The following is a 21,028-nucleotide window of genomic DNA, read 5'->3' as shown; positions in this document are numbered from 1 at the left end:
TAACAATTAGCCAAAGTCACATTCTTGATAAAATTTTGTAATGAATTATTGTTTTTGGAAATTAAAAGACATATTTATTTTTTAAAATCAAGTAATAATTGAATAAAATTTGACAAGTTGATTCATTAAAAGACTTTCTAGCTTCATAAAATAAATTTATCAAAATATTTTTAATCATACACCAGTGTACGCATTATGTATATTTGATTAATATTTCAAAGTTTTAATTTTTGGAGTAAACAAAAATCAATGGTTAATTTTTTGAATTTTCATGAAATTCTAAAACATTTTAATGAACACAGAAGATTCCCCACTCTTTTAAATAGATTTTACGTAATTTTAAAAGCCTATAGTCCCCATTAATTTTTTATGTTGAAAAAGACTAAATTTTACAGATACTGTACTTACTTTTTGATCTTAATGGAGAACTTCATTAAAACTGGAAAGCTATCAGTTTCATAGACAAGTACAGTATCAAAAAAATTGAAGTCACTAGTTAGGTAATGAAATGAAAATCATCTCAAACTTGGATGTGTGTGCTCAGTAACTTTTTTCCTCTCAGCCTAAATTAGCCTTACTGGCAGGAAAAGTTATCAGATGAAGAGAAAGTACCGAGCAAAATACACTGGCACCTTACCACAAAAAATCATCCTGTTCAGGAAAAGACTGGAATGTTTTTAAGTTTGGCAAAAGCAACAGAAAAAAAACCAAAGCTCTTTTTGAGATTGGTTCTAACAATAAGCTTTTCAGTTTATTTAGATTAAGCTAAATAAACCAGTGACGAGGTCACCACATTACAAGCTGAGACCAAACTGCTCACACAAGGAAGGAAGCCCTCATTTTACCAGCCAATCTAGAAATTGAGACCAATAAATCAAAAGAGGTGGAAAAGGTAGCACTCTCAAATAATACTTGTAAATGTATTGATGATGTGTCATATGACATAAAGACAACAATAATCCAGATTGTTATTAAATCAAACAAGTATTTATTTCAGATTGTTGCATCTACGCATGTTAGAAACTGCCAAATTCTAGCACAATTAGAAGTCCTAAAGAGAAATGCTAGGGAGAATATCAGTTCTCTGTAAAGAAGTACCCAAACGATATACAAGGGATGAAATACTGAAGGTGGGACATTCATACCTTGAAACAAATAAGGTGCTATGGAAACAAGCTTGAATTTGTGTGAAAAGAAGGTGTACCGGCTGCACGTCAGCAGTTGTTGTGAAAACACCCAGATTCAAATACTACGATGTTTTATTCACAGAGAAATTCTGTTGTATAAAAGTTTGCCTGTGTATGAGTTTCACATAGTCTGATGTATCTAAATGGAGAATCGAATATAACCGAAGCTGCTTCTCTCACGTCAGTTTTCAGCTTCGTGTGTACAAATGGGATTGGAATACAACTTTCCACTGTTTCAAATTGAAGGGCTGTAGATATCTAAAGAAAGTTTTGTCAAAAGTTTGTGATCCGGAAGGAGAATTAGAGCCTTTTTGATGAATAATTCTTATTTTGAAGATTTGTTAAAAGGTAATTATTTGCTTGAAAAAATATCGTAATTAGCTGAATGAATGAACCTAATAGAAAATTGCCAGGACCTCATGATAATGTATTCACATGTACTGATAACTTTTATGGGTTCAAGGCAAAAATTGGGCCTTGGAAATGTGGGGTTAAAAAAGATCCAGTTGCCTCAGTCAGATGGGCCCAGAGATGCTTCTGGAAGTAACATCACAATGGCTGCTCAAGGAGAACCCCAAGTTCAGTTCAAACTTCTATTGGTTGGTGATGGTGGGACTGGAAGAACTGCATTTGTGAAACATCATCTGACTAGTGAATTTGAGAAGTATGTAGCTACCTTGGATGTTGAGGTCCATCCCCTGGTGTTCCATACCGACAGGGGACCTATTAAGTTCAATGTAAGGGATCCAGCTGGTCAGGAGAAATTTGGTGGATGGAGAGAGCTGGCTATTATGTCCAAGCCCAGTGTGCCATTATAGAGTTTGATGTAACTTTGAGGTTTACTTACAAGAATGCACCTAACTGAAATAGAGATCTGTACGAGTATGTGAAAACATTCCCATCCTGCTGTGTAGCAACAAAGTGGCTATTAAGGACAGGAAAGTGAAGGCAAAGTCAATTGTCTTCCACCAAAAGAAGTACTATGACATTTCTGCCAAAAGTAACTACAACTCTGAAAAGCCCTTCCTCTGGTTTCCTAGAAAACTAATTGGAGAACCTAACTTGGAGTTGGTTGCCATGCCTGTTCTTGCCCACCAGAGGTTGTCATGGAGCCCGCTCTGGCAGCGTGGTACCAGCATGACCTAGAGTTTTCTCAGACAACTGCTACCCTGGACAAGGGTGATGACCTGTGAGAAAGGGAAACTGGAGCCCAGCATCAGAAGTCTGGTTTTATAGGCAACTGTCTTGTGATGTCTGTGGTGCACTGTATTTGCCACTTTATTACATAGCTAAGTAGACATGTGCTTAACCTTTGGCATGCTAAAGGAGATGAATGGGCTTTGGAGTGAATGTGGCAGTTAAAAAAAAAAAGCCTTCATTTTTTGGACCTGCGTATTGAGCTGTTTTGGAACGCAGTTGTTTTCTTACTCAGTTTCAATATAAAACTGCTATAGTCACATCACAATATTCAGTGGTAAAATCTTGTTTGTTACTGTCATTCCAATTCCTTTTCATTTAGAATCAGAATAAAGTTGTATCCAAAATATCTAAAAATAATTCACTTGTGGTGTTTAGTCTATGTCATGGTTTGAACAATAAAGAATGATTATTAAGACAAGTAGAGCAACATCTTGTGTACTTAAGGGAAAGTTGCATCATTGGTTTGAAGTGTATGATTTCAGTTGTAGTCACAATTTATTCATATTCTCGTAAGAAATTTTCACATTATATTTGTCGATAAAGTAAAAGAATATGTATTTGATTTACTGAATGATGGCACTTTTGAAGTATAATTTAGATTTGAATTATCCATATTCTGATTAATGGTGAGAAAGAAGTTTCCATCATTTGGAGAAAAGTGATAAATAGTCTTCTCTATAGAAATAGAAAGATTAGCCTAGGGCTGGGGTTAGGAATGGGGATTGACTGAAATGATTGTATAATATTACAAAAATGTATTTAAGATTTTTTTCACAAAGTCTCATGTAACTACCACCAAATCTCCTCCACTTTACTCCATTATGCCTTTCAAATATGAATTTTTATGTCTGTCATGTTGTGAAAAGGGTTCGGAAGCAGTGGCCTGAATCGTATGACAATTTGGAAGGCTGAGGCAAGAACGTTAACGGTGACAGGTCCCAAATTCAATAACTAAGAAATTTCAGAGAATGGAGTAGAAAGCAAGGGTTGGAAGAGGGTCAAGGTTCAGGAAACATATTTACTAACTGGGGCAGAGCCTGCTGTACCTTATGTCTTACTGATGTGGGGGTTAAAAGCCTGTAGTAGTAAGATGTGTAGGAGGATAATGAGCCAAACTGAGCCAAACTGAGCTGGATTAAGCCAAATCGCTATTCAGGTGGCCTCGGAATCATATAGAGGAATTAAGTCCTGGGAGGAAAAATAGGTTATCCTAGCCTTCTCTAATTCACTTATGGGAATTGATCAAAGTAAGTTAACTCTTGAAGAAGAAACCTATTTTTTTGAAAAAATACTCATAAGCAATTATTCTGTGTCAGACTTTATGTGTTTCGTATGCATTAATTCGGTTTATCCTCACACTGGTTGGTAATCGTAGTCATTCTTATCCCCACTTTATAGATGAGATAACTGAGGTCACACTTATTACTATTCATGGCAGAGCTGGGATATGAACTCAGGCAGTCTGTGTACTTGACTCAATGCTATACTGCTTTTCAAGTCCATGGTAATGCTAACCACCTATCTCTTTCTAAACTCACACTGCTGGTCCCAAGGCAGACTGTTCCTATGGCCTGGGAGGATGTGGCCTAAATGCATGCTTCGTACACATATAGTAGGGTTTCCTCCTAGACTAAGCCTCTGATGTTGCTGGGCTCCACTTCAGTTGCTTATTTGGGGGAAAGCTGAAGAATAGAGTCTGATCTTAAAATGTTATCAGAACATGTACTCTGCAGCAGCCAATCATTCATGTCGCTCTGCGTTAGAATATGGTGGCCACTACCCAGATGTGGTTTATTCAAATTGAAATTTAAATTAAGTAAAATAAAATAAAACAAAAAATTTGGTTCCCTAGTTGCAGCAGCCACATTTCAAGTGGCTACTGCCTTGTTTTGGACAGCACAAAGAATATTTCCATTATCATAACTAGTCTTATTGTCCAGTAGCATTCTCACTGGTCCAAGTCCACTACTCAGAAGTGAGAGCTCATTTCCTATTGGTTGCTAACTCCTCAGGTTGCCTTACCCCAGTGGTTGGTCCCACTGATTCTGTCATTCCTCATATTGTAAAAGACAGCAATAGCAAAAAATAATAGATTTTTGTGGTCATTAGTTGCTGGTTCATACAAGATTTGCTTTCTTAAAACAGTTCTGCAGTACTGTTGACCTTGCTCTCCTTACTTTATCCTGCAAGTGTAACAATTACAAACTGAGTTCTAAGAAATCCCTACATGACAACCTGTCACACTTTGGCTTCTATTGAACTTGAAGTTATCTAGAGCTCTTGGTGGCTTAAAAAGGGTGCATTACTGTTAGGCAAGAGCTCTTATATCTGTGTAGTGGGGTTTTTGAGCCTAATTTTAGAATTTTATTTTTATTCACGGTGAGTGTCTTCTCATTTTTGCCTGTTATAATTGAGTTGTTTTTTTTTTAAATTTTTTATTGAATCTTGATTTGATCACCATTATTGTTATTATATTCAGCTATGATAAGCATACCTTTGTAGATTGACTGAAAAAAAAGTCCTATCAAACTAATCTCTTGTTTCCTTTTGAGAAGGTGACCAGATTGGCATGATGGCTCAGAAACAGTGAGTTTGATCTCAACCTAATCATTTAGAATGTTTTCAGGGGCAGGCAGTTAGGTTAGTAAGGACTGCAGAAATCATATCAAATTTGAAAAACCTGAGAATACTTAAGCTGGAGGAAAAAGAACTATTTTTATAGTCAAAGGACTGTGCTGAGTGAGCAGTGTTGATCAGAAGGAGAATTTATTGTTATCAGAAGAAGTTGTCAAGGTTAGTTATGAGAAATATAGTGCTGTTAGTGTTCAGGGGAACCCATATAGGTTCCCAAGACCTTGGAGCAGCACCACATAAGAAGGGGTAACTGCAGGATATTTTCATTCTTGTGACCACAAAAGTGAAGTGAGCCAAAAAACACAGTGGGAATTAAACGAAGTAGGGTTAAGTTTTCATTAAAGGCTGTGCCTTGCATTCACCACTCCTGGTTGCCCCGGCAACCAGGCTCCCTTGAATGCTAATGACATTATAATGAGAAAAAAACACATGCAAATGCAGTAAATAGTAATTAGAAGCAGAGCCATACATGGAGTAGTGAGTTCCACCTTGGGAAGATTTGGGGAGGAGCTGGTGAAGGGTTTGTACTGAAGACAAAGAAGTGATGATGAAACAAAGACTTGGGGTTACGCATAAAAGAGTTAAGTTGAGTCTGCAGAGAGTACACTGTAACATTTGTCTCCTGCAAATACCTGTTGTTTCTCCAAGCAGAATTTAGTCGAAATCAGAAGCCATACAGTTGTACGACCTCGTTGTCTTAAACATTCTACCTGTTGGCATCATTGTATGGAAAGAAACTTAGCTGTATTTGTCTTAGGTTTGGAGCAGTATAGCAGCCTGCTGCTTGGAATGCCCTCTCCGCCCACACAAGGTAGTAGGGCCAGAATGTGTAGCCAAAAGTCAATCTTGGTGAAGAGAGAGACTTAATTCTATGTTGCTTCAGATGAGATAAGTAGGAACAATGAGGGACTATATTTGGTTAATGTAAGGTATAACTGACTAATAATACATGCTGTCTCTGTCACTGGAAATGTTTCAGGAGATGCTGGGTAACTGCTTCTCTCAGGTGTGATAGGTAGGGTTTTTGATTTGCCTGATGCTTAGACTGAGTCTATAAATTTGTACTCAATTGCATTCTCTTCCCTTCATTTAATTTTATTCAGGCTCTTCTGTCTTTTCTACTTTTATTGCCACGTGTCTGTGTATCTTTCTTGTAAATGGCTAGAAAATGTTATATTACCTGCTTCACATTATCCCAATTTGATTTATCTTTTTGATGTCAGCTAAACCTTAGATCATTGAATAGAAATCACCAGAAATAGCCATTGAGATCCATACACTTACTATTCTTTCTCCTCTTTCAATTAAAAAAACACCCAGACATTTCACAAGAAATGCATGCGTACTGTTGTAGGATTTGCATTAGTATATTATTAAAAATTCAAATAGTATAGATGTGTAATGGCAAAATATTTAAGTCCCATTCGGCTGCCTCTCACCTCTTCTGCCAACTCCCAGTTCCAACATCTCTGAAAAAAACCCGTGCTAACAGTTTGGGGAGTAAACTTCAAAATTCCTTGTTATGCACTTATACGTGTGGTTATTATATATTAAAATCTATACTATTAAGGCATTATTAATATCTAACACTTGCTGTGTGCCAGAAATTGATTTTTTGGGGGGTATTAATTCATTTAATCCTTAGAACCTCCCTTTGAGGACTTTTATAGAAGAGGAAAGGCAGGCCAAGAGAAGTTAAGAAACTTCTTCCAAGGTGACAAGCCAAATTTGTATCTCAGGAAGTCTGATTGAGAGTTCATGCTTTCGCTCATCACCAGATCCTGCCTGCTTTGCAGGTAACATATGCATACATGTTTTCTTTTTCCATATATTTGGAATTAGTCATTCTATTTGATTCTTCAAGTAGTTTTTTTTAACATAATATTCAGAGGTCATCCCATGTCAATAACTTACCTCTTCCAGGTTATTTTTAATTGTGGCATTTTATTCCCTTAAATGATCCACCTAATTTAAGCATTCCCCTATTGATGAGCATTTAATTTGGTATTGCAAATGATATTTTAATAAATATCCATGTAATACAATTTTATGTGTACTTATATATTTCTGTAGAATAGGTAGTTCAAAATAGAATTGCTGAATGAGAGAGTATGCTGACCTTGCATTTTGACAGATACTGCCAAATTGGCACATTATTACTCCCTTCTTGCAATGCTTTTTTCTTGGCACTGGGGACACTGACCTCTTGGTTTCCTTCTATTTCTATTGCTTCTTGGCTTCCTCTGCTGGTTCCTTCTCATCTCACAACAGCTAAACACTGGAGTGCCCCAGGTTTCAATCTTTGGATTCCTTTTCTTCACTAATTAGACTCATTGCTTGTAGATCCTATCCAGCTCCTTGGCTATAAATAATATATGTTCACCAATAACTCTTGAATTTATATTTTTAGCATCTATCATGTCCCTGAACTGTAGGCTTTTATATCCAGGAACCTAATTGACATTCCATTTGAATGTCTACAAGGCATATTTAATTCATTTTTACTTAACCTTGCCATATGCCCACCAACCTGCCTCTTTCACATAGTTCCCTATTTCAGTAAATATTAGCTTCCAGTGTCTCAGGACAAGAATCTGGAGTTCCCCTTGACTTCTCTCTTTCTCCTGCATCCTGTATTTAACCTGTTAGTAAATCCCATTAACTCTATCTTCAAAATATATTCATAATCAACTGCTGCTCACCACCTCCACTATACTACTTTAGCCCAGGTTGCCGCCATTTCTTCCCCTGGTCTCTAAATAGCAGCTAGAGTGATCTTTTAAAAATGTGAGTCCAGTCATATAACTCTCTGACTCAGAACCCTCCAATGACTTCCAGTTTTTTTTAATTTTTTTTTAAATTTTATTAGTTTCAGGTGTACAAGACAAGGTAATACTTAGACGTTCATCATTTATATCCCTCACACTGTGAACCCCCCTCCCCCCATCCACTATCCCTCCGACCTCACACTGAGCCATTACATTGTATATATAAAATTATAGTTGGCATTCATTAATGTTTAGCTTCTGGTGTACAATGCCATGATCAGGCATCCACAGTATCCCTGAGGTGGTCTCCCAAATAGGACTTCAAGTTTTAATCAGAGAGTAAAATCCAAAGCTTTGACGTAACTTTCAGTCCTAAATGGTTCCCTTTCCCTTTCCTCTCTACTTATCTTAATACCATTCTACAGCTCCTTCACTCAGCGCCAGCCGTACAAGTATTCTGCAGTATCAACCATGGGCCTTTGGCAATTCCCATTCCAACTGTCCAGTGTGTTCTTCCCCTAGACAGCTTTCTGACTTGTTTCCTTACTCTCTTTAGATCTTTGCTCATTTTATCAATGGGGTTCTACCTACCCACCTATGCAAAATAGCGTCTTCCTAATCCTGTCACTTTCAATATTCCTTACCCTAATTTATTTATTTTTATTGCACTTAAAAACACCTGCTTTGCATATTTAGTTATTTGTTATCTTCTCTGCCCTTGACCCTGGTACTCCAGAATGCAAGCTCCATGAGGGCAAGAATTTTTGTCTGTTTTGTTCACTGCTGTATTCCTAGGGCCTACGTAATGTGATGCATTGCACAAAGTAGGTGTTAATAATATTTATTGAATGAATAAGTGAATGAATGAATGAATGAATGAGAACACAGACAAAATTTCTCTCCAGACTGTAGCAATTTGTACTGCTATTAAAAAGTAGATGAGTATGCCCATTTTCTCATACTCTCTGTAAAATTGGATAATTATTAATCTTATATTTTTTCATTCTAAAAGATGAAAAATGATACATTGTTTTAATTTGCATTCTCCTCATTGTACTGACATTGAGCATATTTTCATATGCCTATTGGCCACTGGTATTTCTTCTAGGAATTTCCTGTTTATATCTTTTGTCTGTTTTACTATAGGGTTGTGTTTATCTTTGTAGTATTGATTTGTAGGAGAATCTTATACATTATGACTATCAATCCTTCATTTCCTGTATATATTGCAAATATTTTTTCCCAGACTGTCACTTCTCTTTTAACTTTGTTAATAGTATCATTTGTCATATAGGAGTTTTTAATTTTTAATAAATCTGCCAGTCTTTTGCTTTATGGCTTCTGGGTTGGTTTTGCTTAGGAAATTCTTCCTGACTTCGAATTATGAAAGTATTCTGTTGTATTTTCCTTTAGAACTTTATTATTTTATTTTTTTATATCTAGGGCTTTAATCCACCAGGGATTTATTTTGGAGATTATGTGATGTGGTAATGTAGTTTATTTTATTTAATGATGAGTCAGTTGACTTCATTAATAATAACCATTATTGACTCATCTATTCTTCCATCAGTGATCCAAAATTCTCTTTTTTACATATATTAAATTCTACAAGTGAGTCTATTTCTAGACTCCATATCCTAATCCCTGATCTGTTTTTCTTCTGTCACAGTAACATATATTTTAATTATAATGAGTTATCTTTAGTTGATTTTGATATCTGATAATTCTACCATTCTTTGTTCTTTTTTAAAAAATTAACTATCCCTGTTTACTTTCTTTTTTAGATAAATTTTAGAATCTCTTCTCTGCCTACAGCGTGAGTTTGCCATGTGTCTGATATTGATCCATGTAGTGGATATCGAATACTCTTTACAAGTTTTATTAAAAAAACAAACAACTATGGATTTTTTTTATGTTCAACAGTAAAGTTGTAGAGTTTTCTTGGCATAATGATAGGTATTTTCCTGGATATTTGACAGTTTTTGTTCATACCAGGAATGCATTTTATCTTTATAATTTTAATTGATTGTTACTACATTTGTAAAGTTATTGATTTTTGTGTGTTGATCCTTTTCCTGGCTACCTTCTGGAACTCTTATTTATTTTATTACTTTTTCCGTTGATTCTCTTAGATTATTTAAGCAAACAATGAAATCATCTGCCATTTTACCTTTTCTTTTACAAGACCTTTCTCCTGGCTGTAAGCTGGGACACTTATAGAGCTCACCTTTCTGTTTGGTTTTCTAGTTGTTCAAGATGGGAGGGTAAATATAGTCTCTGCTATTCTCTCATGGCTAGAAGACCAAAGAAACACTTAGAAAACTGCAAAAATTCTTGGAGGGTACCAGTGTGTCCCCTGATTATATGAAATGTAAAATTAATAAATACAGATTTTAGGCTAGGACATTATTACATATATGATCACCAGTTCAACTGGTCTGTTTCTAATCGTAAGGTTGATCATGATTAACTCATGGAAAAGAAGGAGAAGCGGTATTAAAGGAAGAGTCCCTAATATTTGTAGCATAAGTATGGGGTGAGGTGCTCTGTTTCCTCTCCTTCTGCTGTCACGTTGTGTCAGCCCGGCTTTCACATGGCCCCTGCCTTGATGCAGAGGCAACAGTCTTCCTTCTTCTGACACTTCCTATTGTATGGTATGGGAAGCAGGACTTGTGATGGAAGACACAGAAGGGTTAGGCAATTCAGTGTAAGAGCTTTAAACATACACAGGCTTAGAATGGAAATGACTATGAAGGCAGAGATTGTGACTCTTTCTGGGAAATGTGTCAGGAAACTTCTGTTACACTGATAACAAAGGCTGAGTGGATAACATTCTACCTCTCTCCTTCCTTCTTTTCCCTCTTCTCTGCCTACAGCGTGAGTTTGCCATGTGTCTGGTATTGATCCAAGTAGTGTATATCGAATACTCTTTTGCAAGTACAATGACTCCAACAAAGTCTTCAATCTCACATTATCCAGAACCCATAGATAAAAAGCAGTGAATCATGCAACCTACTCTAAAAGCTGTGGGACCTCCATTCCCATTTTTAGTCAAAGCCCTTTTGGTTTTCAGCAGCACCCATGAGGATCTAGCCTGGTGTCCACAGGCTGGAATGGCTTCTGACGCACTGATCGTGGTCTCTGTCCTTCCTCACCTCTTCTTCTGGGGAAGCTGATTTTGGACTTCTAGCCTCTAGATCCGGAACTGGGAGAGAATAACTTTCTGTTGTTTTAAGCCACCCGTTTTGTGGTACTTTGTATGGCACCCATGCCCGGAAGGCCTTTCTTTCTCACCTCCCCATTCCTTCTTCTCACACTCAAAGCAGGATCCTTCTCTGAGTAAAACTGTTTAAGCGCAGGCACCTTTCATTCCACAGAAAAACTAGGTAAGTTAATAAATTGTTTGTGCAGCTTTGGAAGAATAGTGCTTTGATATCAAAGTGACAGCGTGCTACCCTGATAATTGTCTACTGTCAGACTATCAAATTTCTTTCAATTTACTTTATTAAATACAAAATCACTTTAATACTCTTAATTCTCTTGAACAATTCTCTTATAATGGTAATGTTATAAAAAGAAATAATTTATTTATGAAAGGAATAAGATTTAGAGTAACTTTAAATCCAGAAATCAAGATGGGGAAGGTCAGAACTTGGGTCATCTATATGTTTTTTCTTTTCTTTTTTTTTAATCTATGATATCGGAAAAGCAATGATAAACCTTTGAGAACATTTCAACTAGAGCAAACAAAATATGGCAAAATCTCAACAAACTTAAATTGGAAGTGGAAACAAAGAAAGAAAAAAAATATTTTACTACAGCCGGTTCCCCATATCCTCTCCAATCAGTTACAGCATCCATTGGCCATTCCTTGGGCACAAATAAGCGGGACTGCTCTGGGAGGCAAAACCGAATTGTTTAATATAATAAAAAATATGAGGGCACATACAGAGGTCCCACATCTATGAACTGAAAATTGGAAACTCAAAATGGGCAAGTCGGAAAACCCGAAAACCAAACATTATTAAAAGCAAAAGAAGGAAAAGAGAATGAAATCCCACAAATGCTTAATAGTGAAACCTAACATTGTAGTGATGTTTGTTGAAAGTGTTAATAAGGGAAATGGAACCAGTGTGATTTAAACTTACTTTTGATGCTTTAGCTCCAAGAAAGGGAAGGAATTTAACATCATGTAAACTGTAATCCTTTTTTAAAAACTTGTGTGAAATAAGCAGGCTGTGTAAGTATGTATGTTTACTTATACTTGTGCGCTTACCCCCAAATAAAGTCTCTAAATTGGCCCAGTAACCTTCTTTTCTGGCCTGAAAAGTGTCTGATTTTCTTCTGCTCCTTATTCCTTGGGGCCTCTGCCCTTGCTGTGCCTTGACCTGCATTCAGGAAAGTGGAGAGCAGTGAGCTCTGCTCATCTAGGAGGCCTGGAGGGGTTGGAGGTGAAAAGAAAGGGGCCTTGGTAGGTCTAAGAGTACTGCCAGGAAAAGGGAGCAGGGCTATTGTAAGAAAACGAGCTTCTTATACAAAGGAGCACGGTGGTGGGGTTCTCAGCATGTCTTTATTGAGTGGAATTGAACATTGAAGCCCTAAGTGACATAAAACAATGTCCACTTGGAAAACTAAGTGATGGTATAGTATTATTAGATAATGACTTAGGTAAGAAGTGTTGCTGTTGTTTTGGTTTAGCAACTAAATATTTACTTTAAAAAGGAGGGAAAATAAAACCAATATTTACATTGTATTCAAGAACATTGTATGGTTCTTACAACCACATTGATTGCAGAAAGTAGAAGGAAAACTTTAATGAACTTGCCTTACTCAGTCTCCCTAGCACAGTATTACTTTTTCTTTCATTGGTTTTGTCTTTATTTTACTTTATTTTATTTAATTTTTAGAAGGGAAAACAATACATGATCACTGTAAAAAGTCAAACAATACACAGATGTAAAAAAGACAGATGAAACTGTTTTCTTCCCTCTCCTCTGACTTGTCTGTAGTTTTTTTTTGTGTGCATATATAAATATATGTATGCACATTTATAATATATATCCTTAAATGGGATTGTTCTGTAACTTACAGTTTCCACCTAACATTACATCATAGACATTTTTCTTTGTGAGCTCATTTCTAACAGCTACATAGTATTCCATTGTATTTTCATCAGATTTTGTTTCCGTTAAATTTGTTCAATGGAACCTTTATTGATGAAGAATAACTCCTTAGTTATTCTCATAATTATCCCTGCAAGTTTAAACTGTATACTTCTGCTTGTTGATTTTTCATTTTTGAACAATAACTGTTGATTCCTGCTATGGTAGATGAGGAATTTAGTGTACTTACACTGTCTCTCACATTCCTTCCTGTTCGCCATTCTGACTTTTTAAATTAATTATATTATTTTTACATCATCAAGATTTATAATATGTAGATTATGTTCAGTAACTATAATTAGTCCTCTGTGCTTTGTTTATAGGTGGATTAGACATTTAAATCTAATAAAAGTATGTAATGAGTATGCTAACGTAAACAAGATTCATTGTTGAACTAAGTATTGTGGTAGAAGGCAGATAACCCTCTGACACACTGCTGCTGTGGAGAGACTGTTTCAAATCAAAATCCTACAAGTTCCCTTTTAGTTTCATACTTTCAAAGAACACTCTTTCAGACTGTAAAGAGCCAGAGAATCTCCACCCAAGGACCAATGGTCACCAAAGGTTTTTGTGTGGTTTAATTCGCAACTAATGAACAAATGTGTTCAGTAGAAATTCGCATGTTAGGTCACACAGATAAAAGCAATAATCATTATAGGTAATGTGCAAATGGTGAAGCAAGGGGCTCTCAGACTCTATTGGATGGGCGCATCCAGAAGATTTGATTATTTCCTGGAAGGACAGCCCCAACTTCCTCAGCTGGAACTTATTATTATCTGAGGTTTATCTCTAACCCTCTCCCAGAAAGTTCTGAGGTATGAATGGACTATTTAATAAATGGCTGTGTCATGTTTTATAACTCCAAGAACAGGGAAAATTAGAAATGTACAAAGGTCTTTTTCGAAGATGAAATACGTTGTGTCCTTACTTTCACTTTTGGGTTTTTGAGTTTTGGGTCTTTTGAATTTTTGCCTAAGTGAGTCTAAGGCCAGTAGTAGTTACCCATGAATTACTTTGTCTGGACCTGGTCACTCTTGATATTGACTCAGAGGCATCAGAGTCAGCCTTGGCGAGGGTCCACACCTGCATTTGGAAGGTGTCACAGTATCAGAAATTGAAACCAGAGTTAGCGAGATTAGGTGGGCATGAGGGGGAAACAGTACCAAATTCAGCACTGTGTTCTGGAAGATCTCTAACTCCTTAATTAATTTCCTTAATTAGCACCATCTATTCGTAACTTTGACATTTGAAAAAATTGCCAGATATTAATTTAATGTCTGACCTACCCAGTGCAAGCTTTGCTTTTCAGCAGCAGTTTTTACTTTCTTTTCTTTTCTTTCTTTTTTTTTTTTTTTGCCCCCATTGTTAATCAGCTTTGGGCAGCTACTGGTAGTTTTGGTTTGATTTTTTACCAAGAGAAAAGAACAACCATTTGAGATCTGTGGACTTGGTTTGGCCTGTTCCTCAGGGTTCCACCAACCGAGAAAGTCCTGTTTGATCAGTGCAGTGACCTAGAAACTTCTATTTGTCTTAATTCCTTCCCAACGGCCTTGTCTACCTCTTCCTGAAGCTGATCATTCTGAGCAGTTAACTTGAGCTTAAGTCCCATATGCAATACTTTATTCCACAGTAGAGCTAAGGCCCTTAGATAACCACCCAATTATTTTAGGTAGCAGTATTTTTCTAGAGAAGATCGTTAAAAGCTTATTAAAATTCAACAACAGAAGCCCTGTAGTTATTTGGTAGCTGGATTCCAACAGGCATAACATCGCTCCCTGGGTGGCATAGCCCATGACAGCTTGTCAGAAAGCAGACTCAAACATGTTTTGTTAGGAAATTCTTGGATCTCTATCCAATATACAGTCAGCACTATAGTAGAAAACTTGGTTATCTCTCTAGGGTTCTATAAAGCCTTTAGGACATTTTCTCCGGAGAAGTTCATGTTTGGAATCTGTTGCAGCAATGTGATGGCCTCAAAGCATATGTTCAAAGAGCAATCAATGAAATATTTGTTTAACATGAAGTGTTATTTATTTATAGGCACAAAAGGGTTTGTACACTAAAAGTTTCCTTTCTAACCCTCCCACTGTCCTCACTTAAACCCTTAAGAGGTCACCACCGATACCAGTGTCTTGGATGTCCTTCCAGATATATTCAGTGCATACACAAGCATATGTATTTATATTTAAACAAATGGTAGCGTAATATACACATATACATACTGTTTTGCACATCTTTTTTTTTAACTTAATGACCTATCTTGATTATTATTCTATATCAATACTTATAGAACTTACTCATTTTTTATGGTTGAATAGCATTCCAGTATTTGGATATACCATAATTAATTTAACCAATCCTCAATGATAGGCATTTAGGTTATTTCCAGTATTGTGTTATAAAAACAATAGTTAAATGCATATCATTGCCCAAAGTTTATTTCCTCATATTCAACTGTATTTATAAGATAAATTCCTGGAAGCAGTATTTCTAGTTGGAAGATATGTACATTTTTAATTGGGATAGTTATTGCCAACTTAATCTTCAGGGAGGTTATACTAATTTAAACTACCCTGCCCCTGGTAGTGTATGAGAGTGACTAACTTTTATCCACATCTTTGTCTACACAGTGTATTTCATACTTTTTGATCTTTGTCAATCTGATAGGTGAAAACATGGTATCATATAATTTTAATTTACATTTTTCTTATGGGTAACACTAATCATATTTTTATATGATTAGTATTCACACGTACTTCCTCTTTAGTAAACTGTTTATTTTCTTTGCTCATTTTCCTCTTGGGCTGTTGGTCTTTTTCTTATTATTTTGTTGGAATTATTCATATATTGAGGAAATTAAATCTATTTATATGTTGACAAAATTAGTCCTTTGCTATGATATGAGCTAAAAATCTTTTCTTCACATTTTGATATTTGTCTTTTGCTTTATGATGTTAAGAATTTTTCCCGTACAATAGAATTTATCAATATTTTATTATGACTTTGAGGTTTTTGTTTACTTTTTGAGTATCTTTCTAATGCTCTTGTATGTATTTATATTCTCCAATATTTTCATATAGCACATTTATATTATTGTTTTTTTCGTTTAAATCTTTAGTCCTTATTTTGGTGTCAGGTGAAGGGCATTCTATGTAGATGACTTGAGGAATTTGGACTGTGAGGAAGTATTCTCTTTTACTAGTGGTGTCTGGACTATAGCACCTGGACATTTCCTATTATAATACTTTCTCTTCTACGGTGACAAAGGAAAGCCACCTGCTCTGTGGTGGATTAGGCAGTAAGGTGTCCTGATGGTTGAAATGTAATTGGACATGGGACAACAACAGTTGTAAGTTACGAGATCAATGCCAGTTACATAGGACTGGGTCAAGGCTGGGTCAGTTGCCCAAAAGTGGGATTTGAGATGGTGGTGAAGACTGCTTACAAAGCAGTCTCAGCACAGTCTCAGCTCCCGGATGGGCATCCACAGAGGCGCATTTAGCACATGCAGAGCTCCACGAGAGCCATGGTGTTCCCGAAGGTTGGGGGTTGCTGTGATCTTTTCTCCTGAGGCAGCCTTAGAGCCCTGGACTGACCATCTTCTTAGAGTTCAAAAGAGGGACTCCAGTGAATTCAGTGCAGTGGTGTCTGCTGGGAAGATTCTGACTTCACTGCTCTGAGGGGGGACCTACCCCAGAAACAGCATTTTGAAAACTCCCCAGGTGCTTCTGATGTGTAGCTAGAGTTGGGAACTACTGTTTAATGCCAACAGTTTGCAGTCCCTTTGAGTCAGGGATTGCCGTGCACGCTGCCTCCCTGCTTCCAGATGTGCACGTGAATGAATCATTTGCCTGTTAAATGCAGATTCTGATTCAGGAGGTCTGCGGTGGGGCTTGAGATTCTGCACGTCAAACAAGCTCCCAGGGGACATTGAGGCTGCTTGTCCCCAGACCACACATAAGTGGCTCGAGCTCGTTACTCACTGTGCAGAGTGCTGGCTTATGCCAGTCAAACATGAGTCAGTAAGCACTTTTCTGCCATGATCCTGCTCTCTGGCAGAATTTGCTTAGTGTAGTAGAACACTGGGGTCAAGAGGCCTGCTTTCCACTTCCAGCTCTGCCCCTAATTAGCTTTAAGACAAGTCTCTTGAGAGTGCTTCAGTCCTTCACCCTGTTATCTCTGAAATGGGACGACAGAACTGGATAAACTAGAGTGTCTCTTTTCTTCTTGCCTCCTCCCGTGCAGGTCCAAGGTGTTTTTAGTCTCCATGGGACCAGGTTTTTATGTGGAATGGCAGTCTAGATTCTGCACTAAGGATCCTAACTTGCTAGATTATTTTTAAATTGCAGACTGTCAGTACTTTATCTCACAAACACGTACTATTATAGTTTCATTGTATATGGTAAATCTTTTATGTAATCAACTATCGATGATCTGTCATAACAAGAATGATGATACAATGCAGAAGCAAACCTTCTAGTTTTAAACTAAGAAGTACAATATGTATGTCATTTAATAGAAATATTATTTTGATTGTAAGTGACAGAGAACCCAGCCCAAACTGGGTAAAGCAAAGTAGGGACTTTTTGGAGCGATGTAATTACAAAATTTGAGTGTAGAGCTAGCTTTAGGTATGGTTGGTATAAATAGTGTAATCAGAATCTGGACTCTGCATCTCATGGCCTTACTTTCCTCTTCATTGGCTTCATTCTCAGACTCCATTTAATTACATGGTGGCTGCCAACACTGCCAGCGCTTTATCTTTCTGGTTCAAATCCAGTGAAAAAGAGAACAGCCTTGTACCCTGCCCCCCCAAAAAAAAAAAGTCCTGATTCACTTTTATTGGCTCTGATTGGATTATTTGCCCTCCTGAGTCTCTGAGGCCAGCAGGACTAGTACCCTGATTGGCTAGATCAGAGTCCTGTGACTATTCTTGGGGGGCCATGACTAGAGTTGGGGGGGTCACGTCCACACTGACAGGGGAGAAGGGAATAATTCCTTAGAGGAAAAGTGGCTGCTATTCCAAAAGAAGGGGGAATGGATACTTGATGTAAAAAGCAACAACGACAAAAACTGCTTATCTCTTTCTCCATTTAAGCCAATATTAAAAGTAATTTACATTGTCTAAATACAAACATTTCAGTGGGAGAAGGCCATTAGAGGTATGTTGTGTTGTTGGATTATGTAGAGCTGGAATTTAAAACTATGATTCAACCTACAAAGTGCAGAACCTTAATGAATTAATACAAGATGGTAGTATCGGATACCTGATTGCTTACCTTACCGGCAGGAATGATAGTCACAATATTTAATAGCCTGTGGCAGTGGCATAAATTAGTCAGAATGAGTTGGGTCCAGCCAATTAGAGCTGGTAGGTACTGATCATCACCAACCAGCAGGGATCTTGTGTGGATGCTGGTGGGATGTTAGACCGGCTACCTGGGAAGCATTGTAAAGGTCCCTCCGTATTTCTCAGAAAATATTTTTTTTTTGTATTCGTTTCCTAGGGCTACTATAACAAAGTATCACAAATGTGGTGTCTTAAAGCACAGAAATTTATTTTTTCATAGTTTTGTTGGTTGGAAGTCAGAAATCAAGGTGTCTGCAAGGTCATGCTCTCTCCAAAGCCTCTAGAGAAGAATCATTCCCTTTCTCTTCTAGCTTTTGGTGGTTGATGGCAATCCTCCTTATTCTTTGGGTTGTAGGTACAGCACTCTAAACTCTGCCTCTGTCTTCCCATGGCCTTCTCTGCTGTGTGACTGTGTCTCCATAGCCAGATTTTCGTCTTTTTATAAGCATATCAGTCATATTGGATTTAGGACTTATCCCATATAGTTACCTAAAATCAAACGCTCTAGCATAGTTGACATGACACATGTTGTAAAATATATTCAATATTGAATTGTTCACAAACACTATAACATTTTTCTTGTTTTATCATTAAAAACTGGACTTTTGAATCTTAGTAAAAGTATTTAAGTGAACTGTTTAGTTGGAATTCTATTCTGTATTTTCTTACTGCTTCAGACCAAGTAACCATATCTTACTTAATTATAATTATTTTAAATCTGTGAAAATGTGAATGTTAGTATGACAGTTTGGTGGATAATTAATAATTTTTATTGATATTTGAGTATGTTTCTGCATGAGGAGGTATTAAATTTTTGCACATGACTTTACTGAATTCAAACACATTTTCAATTAAAAAAAAAGAACCGACCACAATTAAATGAACATCATCCATTATTGTATTTAAGAGCAAGTGTAAGAAACAGAAGAGGAATGCAACTGGTGAAAGGCTTGGATATCATCTTTTTTTAAAGAACATTTGAACGTTTGTCTTCAACTCTTTGTAGAATGGCTATGTGGAAAAGAGTTTAGATTCCAGAGGGTAGAAGTAGCACCAGTGAGTTAAGGTTAAAGGGAAACATTTTAATGCCATGTAAGACAAAACTTTCTCAATGAACAATGTACCATGTATGAAAATGGAGGTGGCAGTGGTGTAAGGGAGTAAAGTGTAGATTCCTGGAAATGCTCAGGCAGGTGCTGCATAATTACCTCCCTGGGACATTTTCATGGAGATCTTGCCTTGAACAAGAAATTGAAATGGATGGTCCCTTCCAGTTTCAAGATCTGTTGCAAGTCCTCCTAAAATTTCTCTTTCTATATATGTTATGAAAATCAATATTATGTCTTTGACAAAATATTCTGTAAGTTAAAATCCATTACATATGTATTTTAGCAGCTGCCAATCTAAAGCTTTGCTCTATGACTTTTATTTTTGGGAAAATGAAAGTGGGGGAATTTAATCTAAGAAAGAGAACATCATTAATAAGTGAGAAAGGTGGGGGATTAAAACTTCTGTTTATCGAGTACCTACTATGTGCAGGATTTTTGGATGAGTTTCTTTATCCATGTTATCTCATCTTATTCAATATACTTAGTTTTTCATTGCTTGCTTGGAATTTATGCGAAGCTGTAGTTCTTAGAATGATGAATTCTTAAAATAATTGGCATTTTCTTATGTATTCTTTGGTTGATGGAACACAGGACTGTTCTGATGGCTACATGTGCAAAACGCATTTTCAAATTAAAAATGGGATGGGACATCCAGGAACATCTGCCCATGTACAGGAGTGTCTTCCCATGGAGGTGAGTGATTTAATATGTTATATTCTCCTTTTCAGTCTTTAATCAGAGATCCATTAATCAGTCTTTAATTCAGTCTTCAATCAGAGATCCATTCTGATTCTATATAGAGGGTAGTGAGCCTTCACCCTTTGTGTTTATCTGGATCTGAAGATCTCAGATACCGTCCATTGCCTGTTGACTTTTCTCCCATGAAATTCCCCCCGGATAACACAGACCTATCCCTTGGCTGCTTAATACTTGGCTGGAGACCTCTTTGCCTAGTCTATCTCTAACTCTTTCCCCCTATACCCTTTAAGATTTGTTAGATCTGGGTCTCATTCCTTAGGGGACTTTAACCTTGACTTGAAAATCTTGCTAAATTAAATTTTAATAAGGTAATGATGGCTTAGTGGTTTCTGGGATATTTTCAATTTAATTTTTATTGAAATGCAAATAGCCTTATTGTGTTTGTTATTATTAATAAAAAATTTTTATGTGTCTGTTGTAAAAATAAACAATAGAGGAAGATACAAAAAGAGTAAAACAACTCCCATATATCCTTCAACTGGAGGTAATATTAATATTTTAATAAATACACTTCCACAAATTTCTGTCATATACACACTGACATACCTGTATTTTGTAATGAACTTGTATATCATGGGCCTCTTTCCATGTCAGTAAATGTAGAATTCCATCATTCTATTTTAGTGGTTCCATTACATTCTATCTTATGGATGCACCATAATTATGTGGAACCCATACTGAAGTAAAATACTTGAATTCTGAAGTAGAATTGGTGGGTATCTAATTGCTTCAACACAAAGGAAGAAATCACTAATTCTTAGAATTTTGAGAATCCTGATAACATGGGAGAGGAGACATTTGTTTTTAGAAGAAAGAGCTTTTGATCAGGAACTGTTGAGTCAGATCCATTCAACAATCT

At 36.6% G+C, this 21,028-nt stretch overlaps 1 protein-coding gene and 1 pseudogene across 6 annotated transcripts in view; both read left to right on the top strand.

Annotated features, from left to right (window-relative positions):
• ATG10 (autophagy related 10) overlaps nucleotides 1-21,028 on the top strand; it is a 312,754-nt gene that overhangs the window by 129,645 nt on the left and 162,081 nt on the right. For all 5 annotated transcript variants that reach the window (XR_013993689.1, XM_081054357.1, XM_081054356.1 and 2 more), the window contains one exon: nucleotides 20,002-20,103. Coding sequence is in view for 4 of the 5 variants with exons in the window: in XM_081054357.1 (XP_080910483.1) it covers nucleotides 20,002-20,103 (102 nt within the window). In the remaining variant the exon portion in view is untranslated. The remainder of the gene's footprint in view (nucleotides 1-20,001; nucleotides 20,104-21,028) is intronic.
• On the top strand, nucleotides 1,742-2,380 carry LOC308500141 (GTP-binding nuclear protein Ran-like; annotated as a pseudogene). The gene has a single exon. The product of its transcript is annotated as a GTP-binding nuclear protein Ran-like (transcript).

This window comes from Rhinolophus hipposideros, assembly GCF_964194185.1.
Source record: "Rhinolophus hipposideros genome assembly, chromosome: 7".
Classification (NCBI taxonomy): Eukaryota; Metazoa; Chordata; class Mammalia; order Chiroptera; family Rhinolophidae; genus Rhinolophus; species Rhinolophus hipposideros.
Note: the sequence above shows the minus strand (reverse complement) of the source record. Positions and strands in the feature narration are given on the sequence as shown.